The 15,209-nt window shown below is 42.6% G+C and overlaps 1 protein-coding gene across 2 annotated transcripts in view; it reads left to right on the top strand.

Moving 5' to 3' along the window:
* Positions 1-287: 287 nt before the first annotated feature.
* The window catches only part of RABEP1 (rabaptin, RAB GTPase binding effector protein 1), a 45,107-nt gene continuing 30,185 nt past the window's right edge, over positions 288-15,209 (top strand). For both annotated transcript variants that reach the window (XM_059486697.1, XM_059486696.1), the window contains exon 1: positions 288-515. In XM_059486697.1, the coding sequence (XP_059342680.1) occupies positions 482-515 (34 nt within the window). In that variant the 5' untranslated portion in view covers positions 288-481. The remainder of the gene's footprint in view (positions 516-15,209) is intronic.

The following is a 15,209-nucleotide window of genomic DNA, read 5'->3' as shown; positions in this document are numbered from 1 at the left end:
CTTGTCCCTGTGTCCCGTCTCTGGTTCCCGGTCTTCGTCTCAGTCCCTGTCCCTGGTTCGGGTTCCTTCTCCCTATCTCTACCCCCAGTCCCTGTCTCCGTTCCCAGTACTGGTCTCCATTCTCAGTCCCATTCCCAGTTCCAGTCCCGGTCCCAATCCTCGATCCTGATCCCGATCCCGGTCCCATCCCTGTCCCCGTCCCTCAGTCCCCGTCCCTCGGTTCCCGTCCCTCGGTTCCCGTCCCTCGGTCCCTCCCCGCTCGGCGGCCGCAGCCGGTCCCGTGTCTCACCGTGGGCGCCTGCGCGGGGCTCCTCCTCCTGCTGCTTCTCCTCCTCCTGCCCGTCCTCCCCTCCCGCCGCCGCCGGCCGCTGTCAGGATGAGGCGGAGGAGGCGGCGGCCCGGCCCGGCCGCTCCCGTCTCTCTGCCCGTGGCGTAGCGGTCCCCGCCCGGAGGAGGCCGCGGCGGTGCCGCCCGCCGAGCCATGGCCCAGCCGGGCCCCAGCGCCCAGACCGAAGGTACCGCGGGGGCGGCGGCGCGGCCTGCGCAGCACCGGGCTCGCCTGGGAGGCGCGCCGGCCGCGGGGCGAAGGCGGCGGCCTGGGCGCGATCGGCCGGACAGGGTCCGGGGGCCCGCACGGAGCGGGAACCCGCCGGGAGGGAGCGGGGAGCGGCCCGGGGAGCTCGGCTGGGAAGGCCTCGGGAGGGGGCGGGAGGCAGCGCAAGTGGATTTTTTAGGCTGGAAATGTGGAGCAAGGGCGGCTCCCGGCGCGGGGATAACGCTGGGAGGACGCGCTGCTGCTGGGGAAGGGGAGCCCAGCCGGGATGGGACGAGGCCTCCACACCCTGGCAGGGGAGGAGGGGAAGGGTGGCGGTGTATCCAGGTAGACATTGATCCTCCGGGTGGGACGCCGTCATTGGTTTGGCCACGGCGGGGGTGGGACAGAGTAGAAATTCTGGGGATGTTTGGCTGTGTTCGAAAAGGCACTCGGAAGGTGCAGGTCGGGATGTGCGGTGTGTTTCTTTGCTGGAAAAGACAAAGAAAATAACAGATCTTCTCTCAGGGGTGGTATGTACCTGTGCAGAAGGAAGCTGAGCTTTCCCTGAAGGTTCCTGCTGTGGAAAGGCTATTTCTTTCTGGTTTGAGAGGAATTGTGAACGTTTTTTACCTTGGAAGAGGTTGCAGATCTGCGTGCATATAAAAAAGTTGTAGGTAATGCTTAGCTTGGAGGGTGAGGTTGAAGGGACAGTGTTTACTGTATGGAAGGGGGTGAGAAAGCCAGGAATTTAAGTAGAGGCTGGTCATTATGTAGGTATAGAACTGGAGAGATGTGCAGAATCCTGCAGGATTGGTGCTCACCCAGCCATTGGACTAGGCCAGGGCTCTCCTGTTCTAGAGAACACTTGAGTTTCCTTGGGGAAGCACTCTGTTACAAAAGGGCAATGATGTATTCTTAATTATGCATGTCTAGGGAATTGCGTGGGCCTTTTTTTTTTTTCCTTTTTCTGGAGTTACACCAGAAAGTGCTTATCCTTAGGGATTTCAGCCTGCCTTTTGAGAATTCTAGTGATGAAGGTGCTTAGATTGTGGAGTTTTCCCTGCATTAAGATCAGTCATTGCTGATCCTTCGAGGGCACTGAGGGGAAGGTGAGTTTCCCTGCTGTCATGCTTATAAGGTCAGTACAGGTAGGAGTTGTTCTCCTGTACTTTGTGGTGAATAACCATTGTTTATTGTTCTTCTAAGGCCTGCAGAACAACTTCCAGCAAATTTTCTTCTTGGCTCTTGCAGACTGGCTCACTGCAGGTGTGCAGGGGAGCTGTTCAGTGTACAAAAGTTTGATGCCTCTTGACCAGAAAGGTAGCTGTAGGTTTGTAGTGTATTAAAAGATCCACATTGGATGTATTTGTGTTGTTGCTATTAAAAAGGTGCAGGTAAATTGAGTGGTTTGATAGGTTGGTGAAGCCTGTCTTGCAGGAGGAATGGATTGCTGTCCCTTTCCTGCTCCCTAGCTGTGGGGAGATGAGGATGCTGTAGAGAAGGGGAATGGCTGGAAAGTTGGGTGGGTTCTGAAAGTGTTTGCTGTGTCCTACACTAAAGAATTGGAGCTCCTAAAATGGCTCCTCTCCCCATCCTCCTCTGGCAGCCATAGGACCAGTTTGGGTTTTTATCCACTTTGTTGTTCTCATCTGTATTGATTTTGTTTGTAAGTAATTTATCAAAAGTGTGCCTTGAAAGTGTTCTATTTTAACATGGAAAAAAATCAAGAAATTAATTATTTCATATCTTTAGTTGTGTGCACTGGATTTATTGCTTAAAGGACTAGCATAACCTCCAATTTAAGATTACATATGACAAAATAGAACTGGATTAGTATGTTCCCCTGAGGGAAAATAATGGCTTTTTATAATTACTTGTATTGATTATAAATAACTTATGCATTCTTTACTCATGCAAGACACATCAGCTATGATTTGTTTTGTGGAAAGCAAGTATAAAACTACTACTTTTTCTGCTGTGGTAGAAATAACATAATGGAACAACATGAGAGGGATTAATGTAGAAATTGTTTTTTATTCTAAAGCCTGCACTGCAATGAAAGTGGGCCCAAGAATAGGGGAAGAAATAGTGCAGAGAAATAGGAAAAGAATGGGTGTTGTGTCCTACCCTGGTTTGTACTTTGGATTAGTGGAGACATTAATAACCCTCTAATCCACTGTGTGGGGTAACAGAGTTTCTATATGATAAGAATCACAGGGAGGCTGAGTGCAGCCCTGGGCTGCTGCTGGAGCTTTGTGCTCTGTGCTGGGAGCTCATGGTCTTGCCCTGTGCTGCCTGCTGTTCCTGGTCTAGGGGCTTCTTTTGGAGAGATTTTAATTTATGTGTGTTGTCTAAATTGCTTTACCACAGCTGTAATGTCTTATTTTTCAAAATATTTTTACTTTGAATGTAATATTCAAAATTCAAACCTCCCAGGCTCCCTGGGTTTAGTTTGGATCTGGATGCTTGCCATCTCTGAATGTAAGGTTGCCAGACAAAATGTGTTGGCATAGCTTTTCCCTATCAGAATTCTCAGGATTTAGTTCTCCTTCTCATTTCTGGAAAACACTTCAATGAAGGAACTGCAGTAACATAAAACATTATTTCTTCAATACTAAAGTTAATTAGAATGATAGGCCAATTATTAAACTCTTCTTACTGCTCTAAGCTTAAACCATTAGTGCAGTCAGACTGATAATTAGCATATCCATTGATATTGTTCAGTGATAAACTGTTAATGGCACAGTCTATCAAATATTTTAATAAGAATTTGCTGGCAGAAGGAATTGATCCAGTATTGGAGTAACTTAGGCCAGTGAAAGGTGTCAGTCTGTCAGTGGTGGGAGGCAGTGCCTGCTCTCAGTGGAGAGAGCTGCTCAGCTCTAGATGGAAGACTGGAGGATGTTGCCATATTGATTTTGGTGCCACCAGCAGTCTGTGATCCCCTTTGTGTCCCTGTGTCAATAATCCAGGATCCCAACAAGAGCTGGGACTTGCTGTCACTGTCACACACCACAGGGCCAAACGTTGCTGGTGGAGAGGACAGGGATGTCACACAGAAAATTAACTAACAAAACCTCAGGTGCTTTTATTATATTTCCAGTTATTTTCCTTGTAAGTATATGACTTTTCAACAAAATTGAAGGATCTAAAAATGCTATTACTCATCTCCAAGCTAGGTGTGGTTCACAGGGGACTGGCCATGAGTGCTGATGTTCAGCTCTGCCTTGTTGATGCAACTGTCAAATGTCAAACTCTTATCCCTTGGGGAGTAACTTCAAAATTGTTGGTACTTTCCAAGAGGCAAAAATTTTCTTCTCTCACTTTCATTTTGCTCGGTCCTTGCCTTGTTGTTATTCAATAATTTCTGATATTATTACTATATTTTTAGTATATTATTACTAATATACTAAAAGTGCATTTTAATTAAAACACATTCATGCTTTTTTTTTTAGGCTGTGTGTTTTCCTGTCATTTCAGTGGACAAATCTGGAATTTGGTTTCAAAAACAAAACAGACACACTGAATGTACATGTTTCTAAGGGAGTTTTGATGTGCTCAGCTGGTCAGTTTGCTCTGAAATGGGAATATCCACATTCAGGGTGTCTGTTTTCCTGTCAAAGTCAAATTGCAAATCTCCTAATTTTGCAAAATACCCTGACCATGTTCTTTATCATTACCTGTTGATCTGCCAGAAGGCACAATGAATATGCTTTAACCTATGGACTGACACTCTCTTGCATTTTGGACACTGGCAGATGTAAATTCTTTGCCCATTTTTATTACTTCTTGGCCACTTCACCATTGTCATGGAGAAGATGGACTTAGTAATGTGTATTCTTCCCTTCCTGGCCTGGTGCCTCTGGATGCTTAACTGCTTTCCCATAGCCCTTGGTGGGTGGAGTGGATTCCCACTGTGAAACTAGTTTGTATGCACTCCCTTGAAAGTGATTGAAGAAGGAATTTTGTTTTAAAACTTTCAAGAAGCTAAACCAAACAGTTTCTGTCAGTGTGGGAGTGGACCAAATCCCATAGGCTTCATTATGGGTGATGGTTGACTGGCAGACTTGCTGGGCTTTCACTCCAGGCATTTTATTAAAAAGTGCTTCTCAGATGTGAAGTTTTCTATCCTAAATTTAGGTATTTTAACTACACTCTTTTCTTTAAAAATACCAAATATGTAGTTTAAAAAAAATGAAAAAGCCTGAATTTGAGATTATGGCTTTACTCTGACTGAAGTCTTTCAAGGTAAGAACTGGTGACATTGATAAGCAGCACTTACTAACAGGGCTGCTCTGAAAGCCACTGTGTGTGTGTATTTCAGAGGAACATCTTCTACATCAAAGGTCTGGTACTTTTCAGTGGTTCAGCCTTTACTTACAGAGTTGATTTTAGTGTCTGATTTAGTAATGGCTGCATTAATGGCACTACTCTCCACATGTTATTCTATAAATAGGGCGAGCATTGTGTCATTTTAGTCATAGTATAGTCAGTTAGGCATGATGATGAATTATCTCTGGAAAATTTTAAATCATTTGATATTTTGGTGTAAACTGGCATAGGAAGAAGAAGTGAGCAGAGTACCCTTGGTTAATATTTCTGTGCTATTCAGAAGGAGGAGGGTTTTTTTACCTGGAAAGTACCTGAGAAAACTTCTGAGTTGTCTTGTCACTCTATAAGCAGTGCCTGTAGCACCCTGAGAGTGCAGAACTGCAGCATGGCCACTGATATAATGAGGAATTATGTGCATTTATTTTTTTTTCCCCATTCATGTCTCCTTCTGTCAGCCACAACTCCCCTTGGCGTTCAGCTGACTTGTGGTGGTGCTTCCCTCCTTCCTGTTCCTATCCTACACTTCTCTTCCCAGGCCCGGCTCCTTCAGTAGAATGAAGAATAAAAGCTCTTGAATCACCTTTTATGTTTGTTTCCATCTCCTCTGGCAATTCCTGCTCCACACAGCCAGGCAGCAGAAACGTGGCCTTGCTTGCTCTTTGCTCTCAGGTTTTTGCTCCCTCCTTGCTCAAACACCCAGTCAGTATTTGGCAGTGTCCTGGCAGCAGCTGCTCTTCAGCAGCTCCTCTGGTTTCCTCCTTCCCAGACACCACCTCAGCTTCTTTAATATTGCTCTCCTTGCCTTTTGCAACCTCTGGTTTGGGGGTTTCCCCTGGACCTTGCCCTGTTTTGGCTGCTCCAGGCCTTGCTCTGCTCTGTGGGATCACACCCATCCCTCTATTCTTCCTCTTCTGGAGAAACTCATATGACTCTACAAACTTCCTCAGTGAAAAATGGCTTTTCCAAGCAATATGGCTCCCTAGCTGGGCTGAATCTTAGCTTTTTTACTCTTTTTAAAATATATTTTTCTTTATTTAGGAGCTCTCCAAGTTCTGTCACTCATTGTGCTTTATTCTTGTCATATAGAGCTCCTTATCTGCTTTTCAGCCCTGCCTTATACATGTTTGGGTTCTGAGTGGTTTTTCAGAACAGATTATACAATTTTGAGGCAGTGAACTTAAGTTACCTAATCACAAGGTCGGCTGACATCTAATTCTTTAATACCTTGGTGTCTATAAACTGCAGTAAGTGCTTCACAGATTGCAAAAAATTCATTGTTGGAAGTTAACTTATGCCTCTTGGAAATAGAAGCAGAAAATAGAAGTGTTCCATCCTTTGGCTATCAGAGCAGTTCTGAAAGTTGGTATCAGTTGAGAGGAGGACAGGAAACAGCAGAGTTGTGATCTGCTCCTTTGGTTCTGTGTGCAGTTAAGGGCCCTGTCATGTGTGTCTGGCTGGGTTAGGGACTGAAAAATAACCAGAATCCTGGAGTAAAAAAAAAAAAAATAAAAGGCAGTCTGATTTTTAGTTACTTAATAAGCCAGAAGCACTTAATAAGCCTTACTGTGGTGAGTCACACTGAGAAGAAATTTAAATTTGGGTGGGATTTTATTAATATTTATCTTGTTGTATTTTGTGGTTTTTGAAAGTGTTTTTTGGTAAAGCTGTGGAGCAAAAATGCAATAACAGAAGTTATACATGGCAAAGTGAATTGCAATCAATAACTGGAAGGCAATGGTAGCATTAACTGTGTATTTCAGAGGGAATAGCCTGGAGGTGAGAGGGAAGGATTACCTGGGGATCAAACCAAACCAGCATTGTCGATTATAATGGTGTTCCCATGCCTTTAAACCACTGACCTGAATAGACTGTGTGGTTTGTATTGTATCTTCTGCCAATACACGTTTTTAGCTTACAGATAATTGTAACAAGATTTGCAATGCTGTTTAAATGGCAACAAAGGAGAGGAATATGCACAACAAAAGGAGAAACACCTCTTTCACCGTTTTTGTTGGGTGTTTCCTGTATAACTGTTTATCCCCCACACCCTGCCTTGGTAGGGTAACTTTGTATGTGCATGGCTGGTCACCACTAAAATACTGCCCAACAGAAATGATTTATTTTCATCTATCCTGCATCAGTGCTATGCAAAATGAGGAGGCAGCACCATGGTTGGTTGCTTTAAAAAAATAACAAAGCAGTAACTTGCAAACAGTAAAGCAGATAAAACCACAGGGTATAATACAATCCTTACATCTGGGTGTTCAGTACCGTTGCCTTAATCTACAGGAAGAAACAGAGGAGTGCAGGAGTGCTAGAAGTTATTGCTCAAGCAGTAAGTACTTTACCCATCTACAATAAATTTTCAGGTCCTGTATCCTTTAAGAAAATTGTCTTTCCTAAGGCTTACAGGAGTTCATATTAACCTCCCATTGACTTCAGACACAAGAATTGGAACATTCATCTTACATTAACAATAGACTGTGCCAAAATCCCTCTGATACATTTTATCTGTGGTGTTACTTGGTTTATTTTGGTGAAATACAAAGCATAAATTTGGCTCTGTTAATTCAGATCATCTGACAGGCTGGCATCTTTATGTCATATACTGCATATTTTAAATTTTCTTTTAAAGATTGGTTTCAAGTAAGGTTTTCTTAATTGCCAGCCTGCAATGTCTGTTTGTATCTTCTCCCATGTGAAATTAATGGGAAAGCAATTAGGCAAACTCTGGGTTCTACGCTTGAGTGACATTTCTAGCTGTGAAGATATTAGAGCTGTCTGTCTGGTCTTCACAGCTTCTGTTGGAGTGTTAGATGAAACTGGAGATAAAGATGTTAAATCTCAAAATGGTGCTTTAAATCCTGATGTTACAGAGTTAAATTTGTTGCAGGCACTGAGGATTACATTTAGCTGAGGATCCATCAGGAGGGGCTGTAATGGCCTGTTACAATGTCTAATCTAACTTTGTAATTGTTTTCAAGTAAGAGTAAATGTGAGCCTAATCTTATTGTGGGATAGGAATGTTTTCTGATGTATTTTTATCTTCAGCTCTAGGTTTTGTACCAGTCTAAGCACTTCTGTACTGGAAACTGCAGTGCAGTGCAACTCTTTCAGCTGCATTTGTTCAAAACCTGAGTGTGTACAAACACTGGTGGGAAACCTGAGCTTTGGAATTTGCTTTCTAATACCAATTAAGTTTGTCAGCTTCCCCTGGAGAGTGAATAGAAATCAGGGTTTGAAAAAGGTCATTTATCACTTACAAATATCAGTCATCAAGTCTTTAAAAAGTAGGTTCTGCTGCATGACTACACCAATCTCAGTAGCCACGAGGGAGAGTGGGGGACAGAAGGAAGGCCAGACTATTTCTTTTGGCAGACAGCAGGCACTTAGGTTAAACTGATAATCAGGTTGTACCCATAGGCTGTGGTTTCATGTTGCAGCTAAGCCAGTCTAGAAGGTTGCTGCTGCTGAAAGAAGTGTTCCTGCTCTTTTCTTCCTGCTCCCACAGTCGTGTTTCCCTCATTTCCTTTGTGCCAGCTCTGCACATTGGACCCATCACTGAGCCCAGTTCAGCTCAGTCACCCAGCTGAGAACTACTCACTGCTGCATTAATTAGTTTAATTTAGTGAAAGACCTGATAAGCCTTAGAGCTGGCATAAAGGAAGGGTGTAGACCACACAGTAATAATATGAGAGTCCAAGGGTATCATTCTGACTTTTTTTTTCACAGTTTACTCTGATCTGTGTGTGCATTGCCACGTGTGTGTCAGGTCTGCTCTGTGCTCAGCTGAGTGCTAGGTGTGGTCTGGTTTGAGACTCACTGCCCTCCCACCCTCCAGCCTTTTCCTGTATCACTTCTGATGCTGTCACTGCTGTCAAAAGCTCCCATAGCATGGTGGGGGTAAAAGGCACATGTGCTGCCAGTGAGGTGGGAGTGCTGAGTTGCCCTGTCAGATGACCACCAGTACAGAAATTGATTTGAAATCATTGCAACTGCAGGCTTAGTCAAGCCTTCCCCATTCTGTATTGCTTAGGCCCCTGGAATATTTTAAATTATTTGAAAATTTCATGCTGGAGGAGGATTTTCTTCCTTTTTAACTGTTCAGGAATTCATGTAGTTGACAAGTGGTAGCAAAAAATATGAATTTATAGAATCTCAGCAGTATTTTCTGTCAAGAAATGAAATCTAGAGGCTTGGGGGAGTACTAGTCTGTTGTTCTCAGGGAATCTATTAAATTGCTGTAGAAACCTTGCTCCAAATAATAGGATCCGTATCCTCTTCCTAATAAATAAAGATGTTAATTATCTTTTCTTATTATTGTTTGTTACACTATATTTATCATCACAATGTCTCCATACATATATCTAGCAACAGTATTTTCCAGGCCATTTATTAAGATTTATATCCTTTAAGTGGCTACTCTACAGCACCATTTTATCATGCCTAGAACCTGCTGTTCTGTCAACTAAAATTTTAAAATTACTATTCCTTGCAAATAAGTTTTTATCTGTTCTCTTTCCCAGTTTATTCTCTCTATACCAATTTGAGTGGCCAGATCATGTATCAAGGGATAGGGAACCACAGTGGAAAAGAAATCAGGTGTTGACTCCCTTTTGTGCTGCTTGTTCACATCCATAACTCTTGAGTTGTGTATGAGTTGCTGCTATCTCTGAAGTTTTTCTGGTACCTGTGGTAGCTCTGCATGTGGAAGTGAGTTCCATGCTCTTGTGATTATTTCAGGTTTTGAAAATGTCCATAAAGATGCCAATTTGCTTTAAATGGCAGTGCCCTCATACCTGTAGCAATGGTAAATTACAGAAGCCATTGCCTATATAAATTTCACAAACATTGGCTTCTTTCTGGTTTCTTCCACATCACCTTCTTGTTTTAGCTATATTTCACTTTTGTTACCTTCATTTTGAGTTTTTAAGTGTGTTAGGTGATCATTAATTTGTTCTTTCTGCTCAGAAATTGGGCAGCAGAGTACCTGGCGTGGTCTGCAGCCTGAATGCTCTCAAACCTGCACCTCAGTCTTGGCCCCATGACAAACAGCAAGACAGCACAAGATCTCAGACTAGTGGTGTCTGGGGGAATTTTGGAATTAATGTAATGGTTTTCTTTTATATATTAACTTACTTCATCAAAGAGAACAATGCAGTAGGGTTGTTTTGTGTTGTTTTGTTGGTTGTTTTTTCCTGAGAGTTGAGTCATACTTTATTCCCATTTTTCTGCCTGAAGAGGACAGCCTTTAATAAATCTGTAGGCGAAGTGATAAACATATAATAAGGTGTCACAGGGATTTTTTTCCTCCCACTGCAAATGAGTCAGCAATTAAATTATCTTGAAAGAAAATCAGTCTGTTGTCTGGGTTTAGCAAATGTTTACATTTTAAGAGAACAGTTATATTAGTGGTGCTCAGAGTGCAAACTGTGTAGGGGGGTCTCCTATAAAATGAAATACATATCAGAATCTCCCCCCAAATGGCTCTCAATCTGAAATATTTTTATTTCACCAGGTTTAGTAAAACAGACAATATCCTCAATTTAAATTTTCTTTTACTGGGAAGACACACTGAAAACCTCACTGTCAAGTGGAATTGCCACGTGTAATCCAGTTCAAGATATTCTGGTTATATCATACAAATGATGAGACGTGGTAGTGTGGAAAAACTTGGCAGGAATATTCCTGTGTAAATACGAAGGCTCATTCATATTTTCAGTCTTGCTTTGGTCAGGAAGATTTATGTGACTTGACATTTTTGGGGACTTGTTTTCAAATGCTGTGGAAGGGAATGGGTGGCTGTGCTGGAGGTCTGGTCCAGGCCGGAGGAGCCTCTGTACCTGCTCAAAACACCCTCTGTTGGTGTTTATTTTGCAGGTAATGAGGAGAGACAGGCTGGTGAAATGAAAGGGGCAGGAGGATGTGTGAAGCGTTTGACAGCTGCATTGTCTGAGCTCAGATGTGTGAAATTCTCACAGAGCTTTGCTGTGCCTGCAGGGTGTGGAGATCTACCTAGGCTGGCCCAGCGGTGTCACCCAGCTGTGAACCCTCTTGGAGAAATGTGCCCAGTTCTTGGGGACTTCACCTTGCCCAGTCCTGTGCTGCCATCACCCCCCTCTTGTTTGCTCTAGCAGTGACTGGTCTGAGTAAATGCACACAGCCTGTAGAGTAAATAACCCTCTTCATAAATCCAAGGAGACACTGAGCAGTTTTAGTTTGGGTTTTTTGTTTGTTTTGTTCTGTTTTTCCAAATTGATCCTCCTGAAAAGAGCAGATATAAAAAAGAGAAATTGTTAAAGCAAGGGGAATAAGATGCAAGCACTTATGGAGCAGGGGGAATGCTGGTGATTGTGATGAGATTGGTAACTCTGTTCTTTCCATTTTGTGTCACTGTAGATGAATTCAAAGTTCACCAGACTGTAGATTGCTGTTGACTTTTGAAATGCACTCTGATATGCATTCAAGCTTAGCAACACTGTGTTTCTGAGGAGATTCACTGGTGGTAGCAGCAGGATACAGCCAAAATCCTTTCCATAGGATTCCATTAATGGTGTTGTCTCGTTGACGTTTCCAACTCTGTGATTCATCCACTGCTGCCCTATTTAAATTATTCAAAGAATTGATAAAGCACAGAGTGTGGTTGATTTTCTTGGATAAAAAATACTTACCAATTGTGTTTTCCTGAAATTTCTTGACAAATTGTTCTTCTCACCAAAACATCAGTGGCAGAGATGAAATAGAGTGAAAACTAATGATGGTAAAACTTCTTGTGCATTAAGTTGGGACTACTGTGGAGAAGACTGTGCACAGAACTGAGAGTTCTGATGGCAGCCTAGTTAAAAGGAGAGAAGCAGCTGCTATGGTGAGCAGGGATGTACAAAAAGCCAGGCTATAATGATGGAGGTCGGGGACTGTCCTTTGGAAGAAATAATGCTTTTGCAAATGAAAACAAACTGTTGGGAAAAGATTCAAGCTCACTTTTGTCAGCATGGACATCCATGTTTAAGTGCATTCCCATGATACTTGATGTGGGTGAGCAGTGTTCCATTGCAGTCCAATGTAAATAATGGTTAACTAAGCATAAATTTAAAACTGGACTTAAGTTAACCCGGGGTCAGAATGACTAAGTGTATAGAAGAGCATTACTTGTCACATGAAGTGGGTTTGCCAAACTGGAAGTCAGGTGTGGTTTTCCTTTACTGCGTGAAATGGAGTGTCATGACATGGAGATCTGCACCCCAGGAAGCAGCTGCCTGATTTTGTGTCCAGGAAAGAAGATGAAGGAGGCAGTAACAAAGCAAGGAAGTAGTTAACACATTGTAAGTGGTGTGAAAAGGGAGAAAAAATGGGAAGTGGAAGTGGAAAAAAAATGGGGAAGGAGAAACTGTGTGTTGGCCTTCTTTTCCTTGTAGTTGTGCATGAAGATGTTTGCTGTGCTGTTACACAGTAGGGGAAAATCACTTAGTTGTTACTGCAAATGGCTGTTTATCCCTGCAGGTTTAGTTAAGCCATTTAAAGGACCTTTGTTTTCTCTCCCCCTTTTGCTTGTTCTCTTCTTGTGGCTGCCTCATGGAAGTATCCAAGGCCAGGTTGGACAGGGCTTGGAGCAGCCTCATCTAATGGAAAGTGTCCCTGCACAAGCCAGGGGTTTGTAATGAGATGATCTTTAAGGTCTCTTTCAGCCCAAACCGTTCTGTGATTCTTGATTGTATTATAAAACAGTCTTCACATTTATTCAAACATCTAAATTTCTTCAGATTTTAATACTTTAATTTAGTTATGGCTTTTCATTTTCTTTCTAAAATCCTTAATGTAGGATGTCACACAGTGTTTAGCATAGAAAGGAAAAATAAAGAGTAGGAATAGGCACTACTGAGATTACAGGCTATAGTGGAAAGATGTTTGTCATCAGCTTCAATTAAAAATAACATTAATTTCAAACTTTAATAATATATTGCAAACTTCCACTTGATGTTGATACAGTATTTATTATATGTTTAGACGTTGGTAACATGCAGTGCTCGGCTGAATATTTTTCATCCTGCACTTGCTGATTTACTGTAATAAATATAAAGCTCCTGTAACAGATATGATGCAGCAAGGCTCTGATCTGCATGGTGATACCTCCATTTGTCAACAACACCGAGTTTTTATGGATTTGGCCTTAAATTGGTACTGGATTGTTTGCCTGTGAATGTTTAGTCAATAGAGAACAAATTGTGGATGTCAAATAACCTTCAGCTGCACAATCAGCCAGAAATGGCTGGATGAATGCAGCAGTGTCTGAAAGCTGCACTGCCCGAAATGGGGAACTGCCTGAGCTCCTTCTGCAGAGCAGCTCAGTGCTGGGGGCAGGTGTTGTGCTGGGGCAGGGCTGTGGGGCAGAACCCCCTGCTTTTCCTTTTTCTGGGGCTGAATTCTGGGTCCTGTGCCAGGGCAGGGCTGTGGGGCAGAACCCCCTGCTTTTCCTCTTTTTAGGGTTGAGTTCCAGGTGCTGTGCCAGGGCAGGGCTGTGGGGCAGAACCCTCCCTGCTTTTCCCTTTCTGGGGCTGAGTTCCAGGTTCTGTGCCAGGGCACAGCTGTGGGGCAGAACCCTCTGCTTTTCCTCTTTTTAGGGTTGAGTTCCAGGTGCTGTGCCAGGGCAGGGCTGTGGGGCAGAACCCCCTGCTTTTCCCCTTTCTGGGGTTGAGTTCTCCTGACCACACACAGTTTAACACTCTGACAGGGGAGCTGTGACAGTCGGAGGCGTTTGGTGCCACTCTGAAAAAGGAGGTGGCAAGCGAGAAGTCAGGGGTCATTCTCTGCCCTCAAATAAAACAAGGAAAGTGTGTGACCAGTGAGCTTGAGCCATTTGGCCTGGTAAATAAAATGCTTGATGCTTGCAAATGCAAGTTTGAGAAAAGCAAGTAATTATTTTCTTCCTGGTTATTTTTTTCCCTCCAGTTTGATCTGCTGCTGTTGGATATCTGTGTGTAAGGGCAAATATTTCTTGAAAAAAAAAGCAACCCCATTTCATAAGTCAGGAATTACTTCTGTTTAACATGCTTATTCAAAAACCATAATCTGTTCCTTTGCTTCTGAGTGCCTCATGCAAACAGCTGGGGTTTATTGGGGGTTATGTGGTTTAAATTGGGGTTTATTGTAAGAGTGGGGGGGTTGGTTGTCCTTTTTTCATCAAGACCTGTTTAAATAAAATAAAGAAAAGCTTTTAGCAGTCTGTATGAACAGTCTGGTGGCAGACTTAGATTAAAAGTTTATGAAGTAGCATAATTGTGGCTCCAGAATGATGTCATGATAGATGAAAATTGGTGCTTATAGGAAATAGTAGAAAGTTATAGTGGAAACTCATAGAAATAAGTATTTTTCATGCTTCTGTCTCAAGCAATGATAACAGCAAAAGAATGGTAGAAAATGACAGAAACTGTATTTTTTTTTGTATCCAAAAAGTTGATTGTACATGTAGGTCTTTTTCTGCTCTGTTTTCATATTTCAGTTATGTTGGACTGAACTCTTGATGTCATGTTTGACTCTTTAAATATCAAGCAGAAAGCTCTATGGCATTAATTTTATAAATAGACCTGGTACTCCAAAATAGTCTTATTGATAATCAGCTTTGTCTGTCTTAGTGCTGGAATGATCGCTACATGTTTGTGTAACTGGAAACTGTCATATATAAAATTCAACTCTTTTTGGAGCTGATCTGTGGAACAGCATATAAATAACTAGTCAATAAGAAATGTGTGTTTTTCCTGTGTTTTCCTAGAATTGTAATTTTGCTGTGCATTGGGTTAAGAGAAAGCTGTATTTTTTTCACTGGAGTTTCTCTTCCTGTATTGCAGCAGTTTGATGGTTCTCCTGTAAATCAATGTGTCTGCTCTGAAATGGATTTTGCTGCCCTTCTTTTGAGTTCTTCTCCCTGGTTAAGACACCTGATGATGTTCACTGTGTTTTGCTGTAATGTCAGTGCTCCACAGGAGATGGGGATCCCTGTGTCTGACCTGGAGTGTCTCTGCAAAATCTGTGTTGCTAGCTAGAAATAAAACTACTGATTTAATTGGCATCTATAACTCTGTCATCTGTAGTCTGTGAAAAAACACTAATAATCTGGGAAAAAACACTATTTAAATTAATATCATAACAAGAAATCCTTCTGGCCAACAATTTTAAAGTTTTCTCAGTGCTATTCTCAAAGTTAAGAAATCGATAGGATTTTGGGGGGTTTCTTTAGGCTTTTTGTTTATTTCTTGATGACTTAGGGCCCTAAATAGGGAATTGTGTCTTCTGTGAGGAGATGCAGAGCGTTCTGTGCCTGCTGTGTGTCCCCAGCTCCGGTTGCAGT

The sequence above is a fragment of the Ammospiza nelsoni genome, chromosome 21 (genome assembly GCF_027579445.1).
Source record: "Ammospiza nelsoni isolate bAmmNel1 chromosome 21, bAmmNel1.pri, whole genome shotgun sequence".
Classification (NCBI taxonomy): Eukaryota; Metazoa; Chordata; class Aves; order Passeriformes; family Passerellidae; genus Ammospiza; species Ammospiza nelsoni.
This window is presented reverse-complemented; position numbering and strand designations above follow the sequence as displayed.